Raw genomic sequence first — 13,767 nt, forward strand, 5'->3', positions numbered from 1 at the left:
CCCACACTGGATGTCTTCTTGCAGAGGCTGGAGAGCTGTGTCCAGAATACTATAAGTTAGCCATTGGCTACAGAGAAGCTAGCTTTGGTGTTTTGAACGAACCTTTCCAATTTTGTGATCAGGAAAAGATACTGGTAGTTTTTGTTGTCAATTTAATAAAGCATTTTTAAAGATAAACATAAGAGGAATTATAGACCCATGCCTAATTAGTTTCAATGTGTACTTTACCTTCAATGACTAACTGGAAATGAGTTTGTGTGATTAAAAAAATAAATATTTAGCTCACTCCATGGCATGCAAGCAGATCATGCATGCATTCAGTTTAAACTAACATCTGCTTGTTTGCTTATTGATTTACAGATACCGTGGGTACGGAAAGTATTCAGACCCCTTTACATTTTTCACTCTTTGTTTCATTGCAGCCATTTGGTAAAAGCAAAGAAAGTTCATTTTATTTCTCATTAATGTACACTCAGCACCCCATCTGGACAGAAAAAAACACAGAAATGTAGATATTTTTGCAACTTTATTAAAAAAGAAAAACTGAAATATCGCATGGTCATAATGATGGTTCAGACTCACAATGGTCTCAGAAAAAACTGATTAATGCCCAGTTCTTGAAGTTAGGATTATTGTACCACCCCACCACAAATGGCCTGCTATCGTAGCAGTCAAATGCTACGCTCCGGTTGCAATTTTCGGGATGCGCATGCAGCTGCACATCCCTGATATGTGCACATGTGCCCCTGCGTGAGATTTGACTGCTGCACATGCACATCAAGCAAAATCTAGCGTGAAGATGCTTTTGCGAGCGAGATTTTGGCGATTTTTACCATTTTTTGCTTTTGTGCATGCGCCAAAGCAAAAATATCAGCAAAAATTGCCAAAATCTCACCCACGCGCATGTCCTTACATGAGATTTCACTTGCTCTGCATGCGCAGCAGGCAAGTCTTGTGCCGACAGGTGCCCACCAGATGTGAGTGCGCCTGTGACAACCTGGAAAAGCACACCGGTAGCACCTAAGACAGCAGTCCTTCACTGCACCCCACCATCATGTGATTGCAGCTAAGGAACTGGGTAACTGGCTGACATTTATGACAGTTGTAACATCTTAGCAATCACGTGATCCCAATTTGTGATCTTCCCAGCTGCCTTCCAAAAAAATCTATTGGAGAAGCCAGATTTGCTTAATGACTGCACGCTTCACTTAATAACGATGTGATTTGCTTAACAACTGTGATAAAAATGATGGTAAAATTAGATCTTTTCACATAATGACTGGCTTAACAACTATCATTTCCTGGCCAAAGTTATATTTGTAACTCAAGGACTAGCTATGCTGCTTTCAGTCCTGCACAAAAATACACTGCTCAAAAAAATAAAAGGAAGACTCAAAGGACATATCTTTATTTTATTTATTTATTATTTATTTATTTTGTCCAAAACACAATGAGGGTTTTAGTGGGTATATATCTATATACACATAGTAAAATACATGATGAAGGTTATAGAGGAGATACTCATAGTAAAATATATCTAAGAAATAATAGAAAAGAAGATATAGTAATAGAACATATCAATGAAAGAATAGAAGAAGAGATATAGGAATAGAAGTAAGGTATAGGAGATATATATCTTAGATCTGAATGAATGAAATATTCTCATTGAATATTTTGTTCTGTACAAAGTTGAAAGTGCTGACAACAAAATGAAATTGTCAATCAGTGTTGCTTCCTAAACGGACAGTTTGATTTCACAGAAGTTTGATTTACTTGGAGTTATATTCAGTTGTTTAAGTGTTCCCTTTATTTTTTTGAGCAGTATATATATATGTAGGCTATTGTAAAGCAGGCTTATTTTTAGCACAAGAACAATAGGGTAGAACCAGGGGTGGGCTACTGCCTGGAATGGGGGGGGGGATGCAGTGGGGTAGTGAAAATGGAGCTCCACCCCAGAGCACCCAATTTGCACTGAAAGATGATAATAATAATAATAATAATAATAATAATAATAATAATAATAATAATTTATTAGACTTGTATGCCACCCCTTTCTGAAGATGTTGAAAGAAAATGCAGGGCGTCCTGCATAAGCCACGCCCACAGTGTGGTAGTAAATATTTTGGTAGCCCTTCACTGAATAGAACTGAAGAATTCATCACCTTGGGAAACTCTTAACTCTATTTTATACAGTTCCTACAACTGAATTTTATTTTATTTTTTTAAATTTTGTTTGTCAGACATCTCACAACAGGGCGCAAATCTCTATAGCAAAAAAACGAATGTTCATTGTGGTGGTTGTGGTGCAATTTTCTTTTTAATCAGAAGGCTTCATCTTGGATTTCATACCCACCTCATTCCTTTCAAGTTGTGTTGTGCCTGAGTTCTTCTTGTAATGCAGCTTGATCTACAAGCTCTGTGTTTGATGCATTAGGTCTGGCTCAGTGTGCTGAACTTTGCTGGCAGCTAAGAGGAGCAGCCGGAAAGAGGCAGGTTCCCGGTGCAAAGCTAGCTTTGCAGCATAATTTGGGCCTTGGTGGTGCAGTTGTAGTCTCTCTCTACAGAATGGGCTTTCCAGAAGCTGCACGGTGAGTGCCGAGTCCTTCTTTGATGCATTCATTTCCTTCCCTGTCCAGTTTTTGTCCTTGCCACTGTAGAAATTTCAGCGACTTCGTTTCTGCTTTGAACCTTAAAGTGCCTGCTGTAAATAAGCAGATTAAGCTGCTCGTTGTAAATCAGATTAATGTGCCTGCTGTAAATAACGTATTTTGCTATTATTTCCCACTCTAATTCCTGCATGATTAAAGTGGGCAGTTGGAAACCATCCTGCTGACAACAGGAAAATTATTGGGTCAGGGAAAGTTCTTGGCTCAGAATCCCTTCTTTGAAACAGAAACTTGTTTTGTCAGATGCTGGAAGCATTATTTGTTTTGCTAATGGATCAAAGGGTTCTTAATTATGTATTTTAATTAAAATACTTAAAATTAAGTATCTTAATTATGTTTTCCGAATATGGTTCCATATTTTTTCTTTTAAAAACTGTAAAGTTAAAAGAATGTACAGAACAAGTTTCAAATTGCCTAGAAAAGATGAGGGCCAATTTTGTATGCATAATACTGTAAGCTGAATTAAGATTTTTCTTTTAAGCAACAGTTAAGACTATCCAAATTATTTTGTAAGGCTATGATAAAAAAACAAGGAAATTTAGACTGCAAAAAACTTATTTAAGCAGTTATCTAATTATTTCCTGGGTCCTTTTGCTTATTTAGGCATTGATTTTCTGCATTTTATCACATATGGGAAAGAGAATTTTCTGCATGCTTTAATAGTTTTTCTATAGTGGACAGCACACATTTCTTTGTATAAAAATAATGGTTTGTTTATTTATCAGATTTATCTCCTTTATTCCCAATTCCATAATATTTTTTCCATACCATAATGTTGCAAAACTAGTCCTAGAGAGAGAGGGATTGACCCAAATCACTATTTTATGTGAGCATAATCTTGAACCAGGATCTCTATGGTCATACTCCAACATCTGTAACTATTAGATCAAATACCGGTTGGGTACACAAAACAGAGGTCCGTAAAGATCTTTCCAGTTAATAAGTAGCTTTAGTGCAATGTGCATAAACAATAAAATTCTTTACAAAGAGCAGGTTATGATGGACATGTGGGGGCTTTAAAATTTAGAAAATACTACTTAGGTTACCTGTATAAAAAACCCAATGGAAACAGTTGGCAGTTTTAAACCAGCCTGGATTTCTTATAAGAGGCCATGAAAGTATTTCATCTCAGTTTTTGCTCTAACCGTTCTATACTAAACAAAATCAGGTTAGATATCCCACTTCCCTCTTTCTCAGGATTATTAACTTTTCTAGAAAATAATCTCTTTAGATTAGAAGTTAATTGAACTAGTAATATCTGAAATTTATATTTTTTCTCAAGGTGAATTCATTTTTGTTCACATTGCCGTATTAAGTAATTATGTTGCTCAACTGGAAATTGAAGCATTTCAGCTTTTTAAATCACATCCAACCAGGGACTTTGGATAGATTGCATCATTTATAACTTTACCCTATTTTATCTTTACATTAACATGTGTAGGAGGTTACTCTGAGATTTTGCTCATGGCGATTTTGGGAGGATGGAGGTAAAGTGGGGTTCAAACAGAAATTATCCCTAATACTTTTCAAAGAATGTGTAAGATGGTACTTACATTGTGAATTTGTGTTTCTGCTGGACATATGCATGTAGCAAAATTATGTTGCTAAAAACTTACCTGATCAGTCAGGAAGGATTTGGAACATTAGGACTACAGTAGGTATTGAGTAATTAGGGAAAAGGTAAACTTGTTTCATCATTTCCATTTTACACTATTGTAACTATTGTTCATAACTGATTTCTAGGAGACGCTCTGACCAATTTAACTATAGCAATTATTAATATAAAATTTTGTTTTTTTTCTCATGTCAAAAATTGTTTCTACCCACATTCACCTCTTAATTCTAATTTGATTTTTTTTTGTCTTCAGAATATTTTGTATTTTTATTTAAAAGAGGAGAATATTTCTTGCCCTCTTTCCTCCTTTGTACAAGTTGCTTGATTTTGGCTTAGTACATTTGAGGAATAATACTCTGTAAACAATTATTATGGATTAATATGCCTGACACATGCAAAAACTAGATTGTACGGAAAAATTGCTTGTTGGAATCTGCTTATTTCACTAATATTAAGTTACTTTTTCCCATTTCAGGAATCGGAGTATCCAGGCCGTTTCTACTAGAGCAGTGGTTGATGGATTTAAATCATCACTTGTATTCAAAGAAATTGAAAAGAAACTTCAAGAGGTTTGTACAGTAAATATGCTTATAAAATACATTGCCAAAGTCTAATTTATGTACTGGCACAGAAATATTTTAAGTACACAAATGATTAATTAAATATGGCTGGCCTGCCAAAATTAAATCTTTTTAATTATCAGATTAATTTTCCTTGTAATAAGTCCTTTTTTTCCTTACAAAATAAATAAAATAAAATAAAAAAATAGGTTAGAACCAAGAGACGGAACAGTGTACTCATTTTCGTCTTTGTCTTAATAATAGCTATAATGAATTTCTGAAATACAAATTGCACTTTGCAAAAAAAAAAAAAATTAAAATTGATCATTAATATGGAACTATGTGCATTGTGTTAGTAATATATCTTACTTTGTTGAGTAACCTTGGAACTAGAAAAACCTGATCATGTTTTGGTGACAATATGAATCATATAATAGAAACCATTGTATTGTTAAGAGTGCCACTTCATACTGGGGATAGGGAGTAATATGCTTGTAGGATCTGTCATGTTGTGGGGTGGGTTGGGGGAACATATTTTTATGACATGTAGCAAAATGTTCACAGTAAATCTAAGTTTCTCTGTTTGCCTTGTCTGCTTGCAATTGCTTCACCTCTTTTCCAGGCAGAGAATGAAATCTAGGACAGGGCAAGATTCAACTTGGCAAAATAATTAGCTATAGATTGTGGAGATAAGTATTTGGTAACTCAGATAATTATGTCCATATATGCTTGGCATTGTAACCTGAAACAATTAACTCAAAATGAAGCCACTTCAGGTTTCATGGGTGTTTACTTCTTTGACATTGATTAGGGTTGAGGATATATTTACTCTCCTTAAAGGACATTTTTCAGGGAAGAGCACTAGTGCAGCATTAAATAGTAAGGGTTGGTCCTCTCGCCCCTTCCGTTTAATATCTACATGAAACAGCTAGGTGAGATCATCCGAGGACATGGGGTGGGTTACCATCAGTATGCTGATGACACTCAGATATACATCTCCACCCTGTGTTCACTCAGTGAAGCAGAGGAGGTAATGTGCTGGTTTCTGGAGGCTGTCGATCTGGATGGGCATTAATAGGCTAAGACTCAATCCCAACAAGATGGAGTGGTTATGGCTTTTGCCTCCCAGGGACAATTACAACTGTCCATCCCTCAGCCTGGGGGAGGGGAGTCTTTACTCCCCTCAGAGAGGGTCCACAACTTGGGCGTCCTCGATCCATAGCTGAATTTAGAAGACCATCTCTCAGCTGTGGCGAGGAGTGCGTTCACACGGCTATGCGCCAGTTGCGGCCCTATCTGGATAGGGAGTCACTTCTCACAGTCACTTACGCCCTTATCACCTCAAGGTTCGATTACTGCCATGCTCTCTACATGGAGCTGCCTCTGAAGAGTGTTCGGAGACTGCAAATTGTGCAGAATGCAGCCACGCAAACAGTCATGGAATTACCCAGACATGTTCACATCTCTCCAACAGTTTGCGGTCTGCAGTGGCTGCCAATTGGTTTCCGGACTCAATTTAAAGTGTTGGTTATGACCTATAAAGCCCTACATGGCATCTGCGCGACATGAGTCCCAGCGATCGGTCAGGTCCCACACAGTTGGCCTTGTCCAGGTCCTGTCGGCCAGACAATGTCATCTGGCGGGACCTAGGGGAAAAGCCTTCTCTGTGGCAGCCCCCCCTCTCTGGAACAAACTTCCACCAAAGATATGTACCGCTCCCTTCCTCCTGGTCTTTCGTAAAGCTCTGAAGACCCACCTCTGCCGGCGGGCATGGAGGGCCATGAGCGATGAAGTTGTCTCCGGCCAACATTATGAATGATTGTCTGTATATAGGGTTTTAACACTTTTAGCAATCTATATCAGTCTTTTAAAATAAATTAGATTTCTTTTATGTATTTTGTATTTATGATATAGTACAACGCCCTGAGTCACTGTGAGAATGGCAGCATATCAATCAATCAATCAATCACTCAATCAATCAATCAATCAATCAATATTTGCATTCTTTCATACAAACTGCAAGAGGCCTAGATGTTATTGCAACCAACAAATCTGACAAATCCTACTGCTCAACATACCAGTTTAAACATTTCCAACTTTTTCTTCCAGAAAAGATGACCTCATGATCTCCCTTGGAAGTCAGTTCTGTTCTGAGACTATAGCGTTTTTCTCAATATTCAACTGCAATATTTTTGCCTATAACTAAAGTCATTAGTCCATGTACTCTGTGATAACTAAGAAGTGGAAATGAACTTCTGCGTGCCCATTCTTCTCAATTCTTCACTAAAATAATTATTACATATTATCCTTCTAGACTTCTGATCTTTCTCATTACTCTTCATTGCCCAATAATCAGTGTTTGAATCCTTTTTAAATTCTGATAGGAAAAACTGAGCACAGTTCTCCGTGGGACATCTGGTCTCTATAAATTGCAGTGTGACTATTCCATGGCCGCCTTTTGGCAGCTACAAAACTGCTGAACAATACTCAGTTTGGGATTATAATTCTATTTTTCATATCTATCTTTCATAAATAGTTCAGCCTCTGTATTTCATTTAATTTGTTTCAGTTAAAAAACTTTGTAGCTACTAAAGTCCATTTTGTTATTTTTACCCAACTTCTCTAAATGCTCAAGGTCATTTTTTAATTTTGTTTCTGTTTTCTTCATTATTAGTTATCCTGTCCTGTTTAGTGTCAGCAAATTTAAGTTCTTCATTTTTTCTATGTTGTAATGGTTTGTGATTTTAATACCTTTAAAAAAAAATCTTATCCATCTTGGACTACTTCTTAAACAAACGCCTCCAACCTTTTGTACACTGGGGACTAGTTCCATGGAGACAGGTTTTTCCACAGACCAGAAGGGGCGTAGTTTCACATGCTGCCGGCATCCCATGAAACATAGAAGACTGATGGCAGAAAAAGACCTCATGGTCCATCTAGTCTGCCCTTATACTATTTTTTGTATTTTATCTTAGGATGGATCTATGTTTATCCCAGGCATGTTTAAATTCAGTTACTGTCGATTTACCAACCACTTCTGCTGGAAGTTTGTTCCAAGGATCTACTACTCTTTCAGCGAAATAATATTTTCTCATGTTGCTTTTGATCTTTCCCCCAACTAACTTCAGATTGTGTCCCCTTGTTCTTGTGTTCACTTTCCTATTAAAAACACTTCCCTCCTGAACATTATTTAACCCTTTGACATATTTAAATGTTTCGATCATGTCCCCCCTTTTCCTTCTGTCCTCCAGACTATACAGATTGAGTTCATTAAGTCTTTCCTGATACGTTTTATGCTTAAGACCTTCCACCATTCTTGTAGCCCGTCTTTGGACGTGTTCAATTTTGTCAATATCTTTTTGTAGGTGAGGTCTCCAGAACTGGACACAGTATTCCAAATGTGGTCTCACCAGCATTCTATATAGCTGGATCACAATCTCCCTCTTCCTGCTTGTTATACCTCTAGCTATGCAGCCAAGCATCCTACTTGCTTTTCCTACTGCCCGACCACACTGCTCACCCATTTTGAGACTGTCAGAAATCACTACCCCTAAATCCTTCTCTTCTGAAGTTTTTGCTAACACAGAACTGCCAATACAATACTCAGATTGAGGATTCCTTTCCCCCAAGTGCATTATTTTACATTTGGAAACATTAAACTGCAGTTTCCATTGCTTTGACCATTTATCTAGTAAAGCTAAATAATTTACCATATTACAGACGCCTCCAGGAATATCAACCCTATTGCACACTTTAGAGTCATCGGCAAATAGGCAAACCTTCCCTTAAGTCACTCATGAATGGGACTTCACTTGTTTGTGCGACTCGTTTTCTTGTGTGCCACGGACCAGTAGTTGGAAATAAAACTATCATTTGCCATTGGCAGTGTGTATACTAAACCTTGGCAACAACTCTGTTACGTTCTTGATCAGTAATCTAAATAGGTACAATATTTTATGAACAGAGAGTCTGGAAAGTACACATTCATTCTATTCTTCCTATTAGGAAGTCAATTATTATTAGAATTGTTTTTGTCTTATTCATGTAGAAATTGTGGCCATTATGCTTTTCAAGGTCCCAATTTCTTGTCTTTTGTTCAGTGTGATCTTAGAAACAAACCTTCATTTCAGCTGTACTCAGGGTTTTCTTTTCCTAATCACCCACTTATTGGGTTGACTCCCTCTTTCTGTTCCTTCCCCTGACAGTAAATCTTTTAATCCAAGAAATTTTCATCCTCTTAAGTGTTTCCACTTGTTCCTGCAGGTCTCTAACTAAAAGTAGCGATATCATATTTGCTAATGTTATTTAGATTGCTAACCAGGTGAGCTTTGTGTCTCCACTGGCTTTAGGAGCAGGGCCCCCCAAAACTGATAGAATATTGTGAGCAGTGTCACCGAAGAACACATTGACTACACCGTGTTTCTCGACTGGGGTTGTAGGGCTCACGGATGAACTGTAAAACAGAACATCGTCTTCTAAAGACTGCCATATACAGTGGTACCTCTACTTAAGAACTTAATTCGTTCCGTGACCAGGTTCTTAAGTAGAAACGTTCTTAAGTACAGTGGAACCTCGACATACGAGCAGCTCTACTTACGAGCTACTCGAGATAAGAGCTGGGAGGGGAGCGACATTTTTGTTCGCCTCCCGAGCTCACATTCGGGATACGAGCGCCAAGGAGCTGTCTCCTGAAGCCGAACGCTAACTTCCGCGTTCGGCTTCAAGAGACAGCTGCGAAGCGGCGCGCGTGTTTTAAAACATCACAGCCGGCCTGGGGGGCTCGAGGGGAAGCCCCCGAGCCCCCCAGGCCGGCTGCCACGTTTTAAAACACGCACGCCGCTTCGCAGCTGTCTCCTGAAGCCGAACGCTAACTTCCGCGTTCGGCGGCAGCGGTTTTTTTTGTTGTTGCACGGATTAATTGACTTTACATTGTTTCCTATGGGAAACAATGTTTCGTCATACGAGCGTTCCGACTTACGAGCCTCCTTCCGGAACCAATTAGTCTCGTAAGTCGGGGTTCTACTGTAGAAGCATTTTTTCTCATAGGAATCAATGTAAAAGCAAATAATGTGTGCAAACTCAATAAGAAAGAAATAAAAGCTCGGAATTTGGGTGGGAGGGGGAGGAGGAAAAAGGGAGGGGGAGGAGGACAGTCGCTGCCGAAGGAAGAAGGTGAGGTGAGCTCCCCCTTTTGCCTTTCCGTGCCCAGATGCTCCAGGAGGCAACCTTGTGCCGGGTGTATGGGATGCAGGGCGAGGGAATCACCACAGCGAAGTGTTTTATTCCCTCTCCAAACGCCATGGGAAAGGAAAATGCTCCGTTTGCTCTGGGCTGCCAAGCCCCCTTAAGCGCCACCAAAAGGGTCTTCTGGCAGCCCAGAAAAGCCCAAGATGGCCGGGATTAAAGGCGGAATGGCAGGAAACTGGCTGGACCTTCACGCCGCTCTCAAATTTCCGGGCTCGGTCCTTAAGTAGAAAATGGTTCTTAAGAAGAGGCAAAAAAAAATCTTGAACGCCCGGTTTTTATCTAGAAAAGTTCTTAAGTAGAGGCGTTCTTAAGTAGAGGTACCACTGTATAATGTTGTTTGGAATCATTCACTCAGATTAACGAGGAATTTGTTAATACCTTTAGGATTGGGTGGCATATAAATCAAATAAATGTCTACAAGGCTTTAGCATGTTGAAAATATGTCACACCCGGTCAGATTAAGATCATATTTTAATGATTGTAACTTTTATATTATGATTACAGGAGGGAGAACAGTATGTCAAGAAAATTGGCGGCATTTTTGCCTTTAAAGTAAAAGATGGTCCTGAGGGGAAAGAAGCTACATGGGTAGTCGATGTGAAGAATGGTAAAGGCTGTGTGGATACTAACACTGGTGAGTGACATTTTAAAAAAAAAATAAAAATCTTAGGCTGTGTGATTAAAAGGGTAACAAATTATGTACAATGGGTATGGATGAACTATAGGGATGGGCATAATTGGAGAATGTATCATTAGATCTGCAAGTAAATGAATGTATTGTGATGCATTTTTTAATAAACATGAAAAGTAATATAAGCTATGCATTCTTAACAAATTTCTTGCAAATTCCAATTTTAAAATACCTGCATCTGAAATCTAGGGCAGAAGAAAATGTTTGAAATATTTTAGTTATGTTCTCTTTTTCCTTTCACTTTTGGATACAGCATTGTTGGCTTTTCTGCCTGTCTGTTGGTTATGTTATGAAAAGTGCTATTGATGATAATGCTGCCAGTTTTCACGCAAAATTCAAGTAGGCAACCAACATTTTTAAATGTAGACCACCAAAGTTTTGTTTGTGGTCACCTATCCCTACTAAAAGGTTCTATTGGTTTATAATTTTGTAAGTGATAGAAAGAAAATAATATTAATACACAAGTTATCAATACAAACTGCAGCATATTATATTTGAATTTAACCATACCTAAATTTGATCAATTTTTTATATATTTCTGGCCCCGCTTAACTTTTTTGAGTACATCTGCTACTGTAACATTGAAAGATCAAATATAGGTATAAACCCCTGAAAAGTTATATTCCTCAATCTAAATTTTTCTTGCTGTGTTGAATCATCTTATTTATTATGTTGAATCATCTTATTTAAGAATGTTGAATCATCTTATTTATTATATGTCATCAAGTCATTCTTGACTCCTAGCAATTACATGGATTGTGTACATGATTATCTGCTCCTAAACTGGTCTTTCAATACAATATATAAATTATTATTTTTTTAAATAAAAAATATCTTTATTAGTTATTTACATTTAAAACACACAGAGAAAAAAAAGCTGAAGATATGCAAGCAACAACATAACATAATAAAGTATACTGCTGGTTTCTCTTCAGATCGTATAAATATTTCGCTTTTTACAATATATAAATTATTATTATTATTTTATTCAAAGTTATTCTATAAATTGAGTAATATGACCTGGAATAATATATAGCCCAGACTCTGTCAATGGTTATTTTTTTTACTATAGGTTGATTCACGACCACAATTGAGCCCACATTTTTTGTTGATAAACAAGGCAGGTGTTAAATACCTTTTGCTTATTTTATAACCTTCTTTGACACAGTTGTTAAGTGAACTACTGCAGTTGCAAGTTAGTAAAGGGTTGTAAAATGAATTTGGCTTCCCCATTGACTTTGCTTGTCAGAAGTTCTCAAAAGGTTTTCACGTGACCCCAGGCAACCGTTAAAAATATGAACTGGTTGCCAAGCATCCAAATTTTGATCACATGACTGTGGGGATACAGCACCAGTCGTATGAAAAACGTTCATAAGCCCCTTTTTTTCCCAGTGCTGTTGTAACTTCATATATTTATTTATTTATTTATTTATTACTTAGATTTGTATGCCGCCCCTCTCCGAAGACTCGGGGCGGCTCACAACATGTAGAAACAAATCATAAGTAAACAGACAAATTTAAAAATATTTAAATATTTAAAAAACCCCATATGCTAACAGACGCACACACAGACATACCATGCATAAATTAAACATGCCCAGGGGGAGATGTTTCAATTCCCCCATGCCTGACGGCAAAGGTGGGTTTTAAGGAGTTTACGGAAGGCAGGAAGAGTAGGGGCAGTCCTAATCTCCGGGGGGAGTTGGTTCCAGAGGGCCGGTGCCGCCACAGAGAAGGCTCTTCCCCTGGGGCCCGCCAACTGACATTGTTTAGTTGATGGGACCCAGAGAAGGCCCACTCTGTGGGACCTAATCGGTCGCTGGGATTCGTGCGGCAGGAGGCGGTCTCGGAGATATTCTGGTCCAATGCCATGAAGGGCTTTAAAGGTCATAACCAACACTTTGAATTGTGACCGGAAACTGATCGGCAGCCAATGCAGACTGCGGAGTGATGATGAAACATGGGCATACCTAGGTAAGCCCATGACTGCTCTCGCAGCTGCATTTTGCACGATCTGAAGTTTCCGAACACTTTTCCTTAAGCAAATGGTTGTAAGTCGAGGACTACCTTTAACAACTTTTCTGTCGTGACATTATCAGCTATAATTTTGACTTGTCTGCCATCAATATGAACCTTTGATATTATACTTTTACTGAGTCAACCATAATTAGAAAGTAGAATATCCCCCAAAACAAAGATCATGTTTTAGTAATTAGTGCCCTGTTCAATGCTTCAAATATACTTTTTCTGGCCACTATAGATAAGAAAGCTGACTGTACAATTTCAATGAGTGATGATGATTTGCTATCACTGATGACAGGAAAGATGAATCCTCAGACCGTAAGTAAAAAGCAAAATAAATCATATTTTATTTTCAATATCTCTATTACCGTGCTTTATCGCAGAGGATTAATGAAAACAGCTTGCCCTATTTTCCCCTCTCATTTATTTTAGATTAAATGACAGATAAATTAATTCTAGATGTTAGGAGTACATGCTTATTTATTTTATTTGCTTTTCACATTTCTGTATCGCTTTTGAAGAGGGACTCCAGTTTAGTTCAACTTCGCTTAAATGTGATCCACATTTAGTTCCATAAATACATTTTGCTTTTTTTAAAAAAATAGTGAATTTTAGTGAAGGTAAAAATTTAAAAAGAAAATAATTTTTAAAAAATTATTTAGAATTTTTAATTCTCTTCTAATTCTCCTTAGAAGATATAGAAAAGAAATTTAAAAACTAAAAATGTTCACTGCACTTTCTTTCCCGGAAGTCTCAATAAATACATTTTTAATACAATTTTAAGTTGGCAACAAATAAAGAGTAAATAGAATTTTCATTATTCTGAACAAAATTCTTTTTTAAATCCCTCTGCTGTCAGTTATGATTTTAGATTAATTATGGTCAAAATTACTTTTGAATCCAGACCTCACTGAAAAATTATTTTGCCTAAAGATGTATAATTATCAAATTATTTGCTTCATCTCC

At 37.5% G+C, this 13,767-nt stretch overlaps 1 protein-coding gene across 3 annotated transcripts in view; it reads left to right on the top strand.

Moving 5' to 3' along the window:
• The window catches only part of SCP2 (sterol carrier protein 2), a 281,976-nt gene that overhangs the window by 265,950 nt on the left and 2,259 nt on the right, over nucleotides 1-13,767 (top strand). For all 3 annotated transcript variants that reach the window (XM_070745915.1, XM_070745914.1, XM_070745916.1), the window contains 4 exons: nucleotides 2,435-2,588; nucleotides 4,757-4,850; nucleotides 10,593-10,722; nucleotides 13,040-13,119. In XM_070745915.1, coding sequence (XP_070602016.1) covers nucleotides 2,435-2,588; nucleotides 4,757-4,850; nucleotides 10,593-10,722; nucleotides 13,040-13,119 — 458 coding nt within the window. The remainder of the gene's footprint in view (nucleotides 1-2,434; nucleotides 2,589-4,756; nucleotides 4,851-10,592; nucleotides 10,723-13,039; nucleotides 13,120-13,767) is intronic.

Source organism: Erythrolamprus reginae, chromosome 3 (assembly GCF_031021105.1).
Source record: "Erythrolamprus reginae isolate rEryReg1 chromosome 3, rEryReg1.hap1, whole genome shotgun sequence".
NCBI lineage: Eukaryota > Metazoa > Chordata > Lepidosauria > Squamata > Dipsadidae > Erythrolamprus > Erythrolamprus reginae.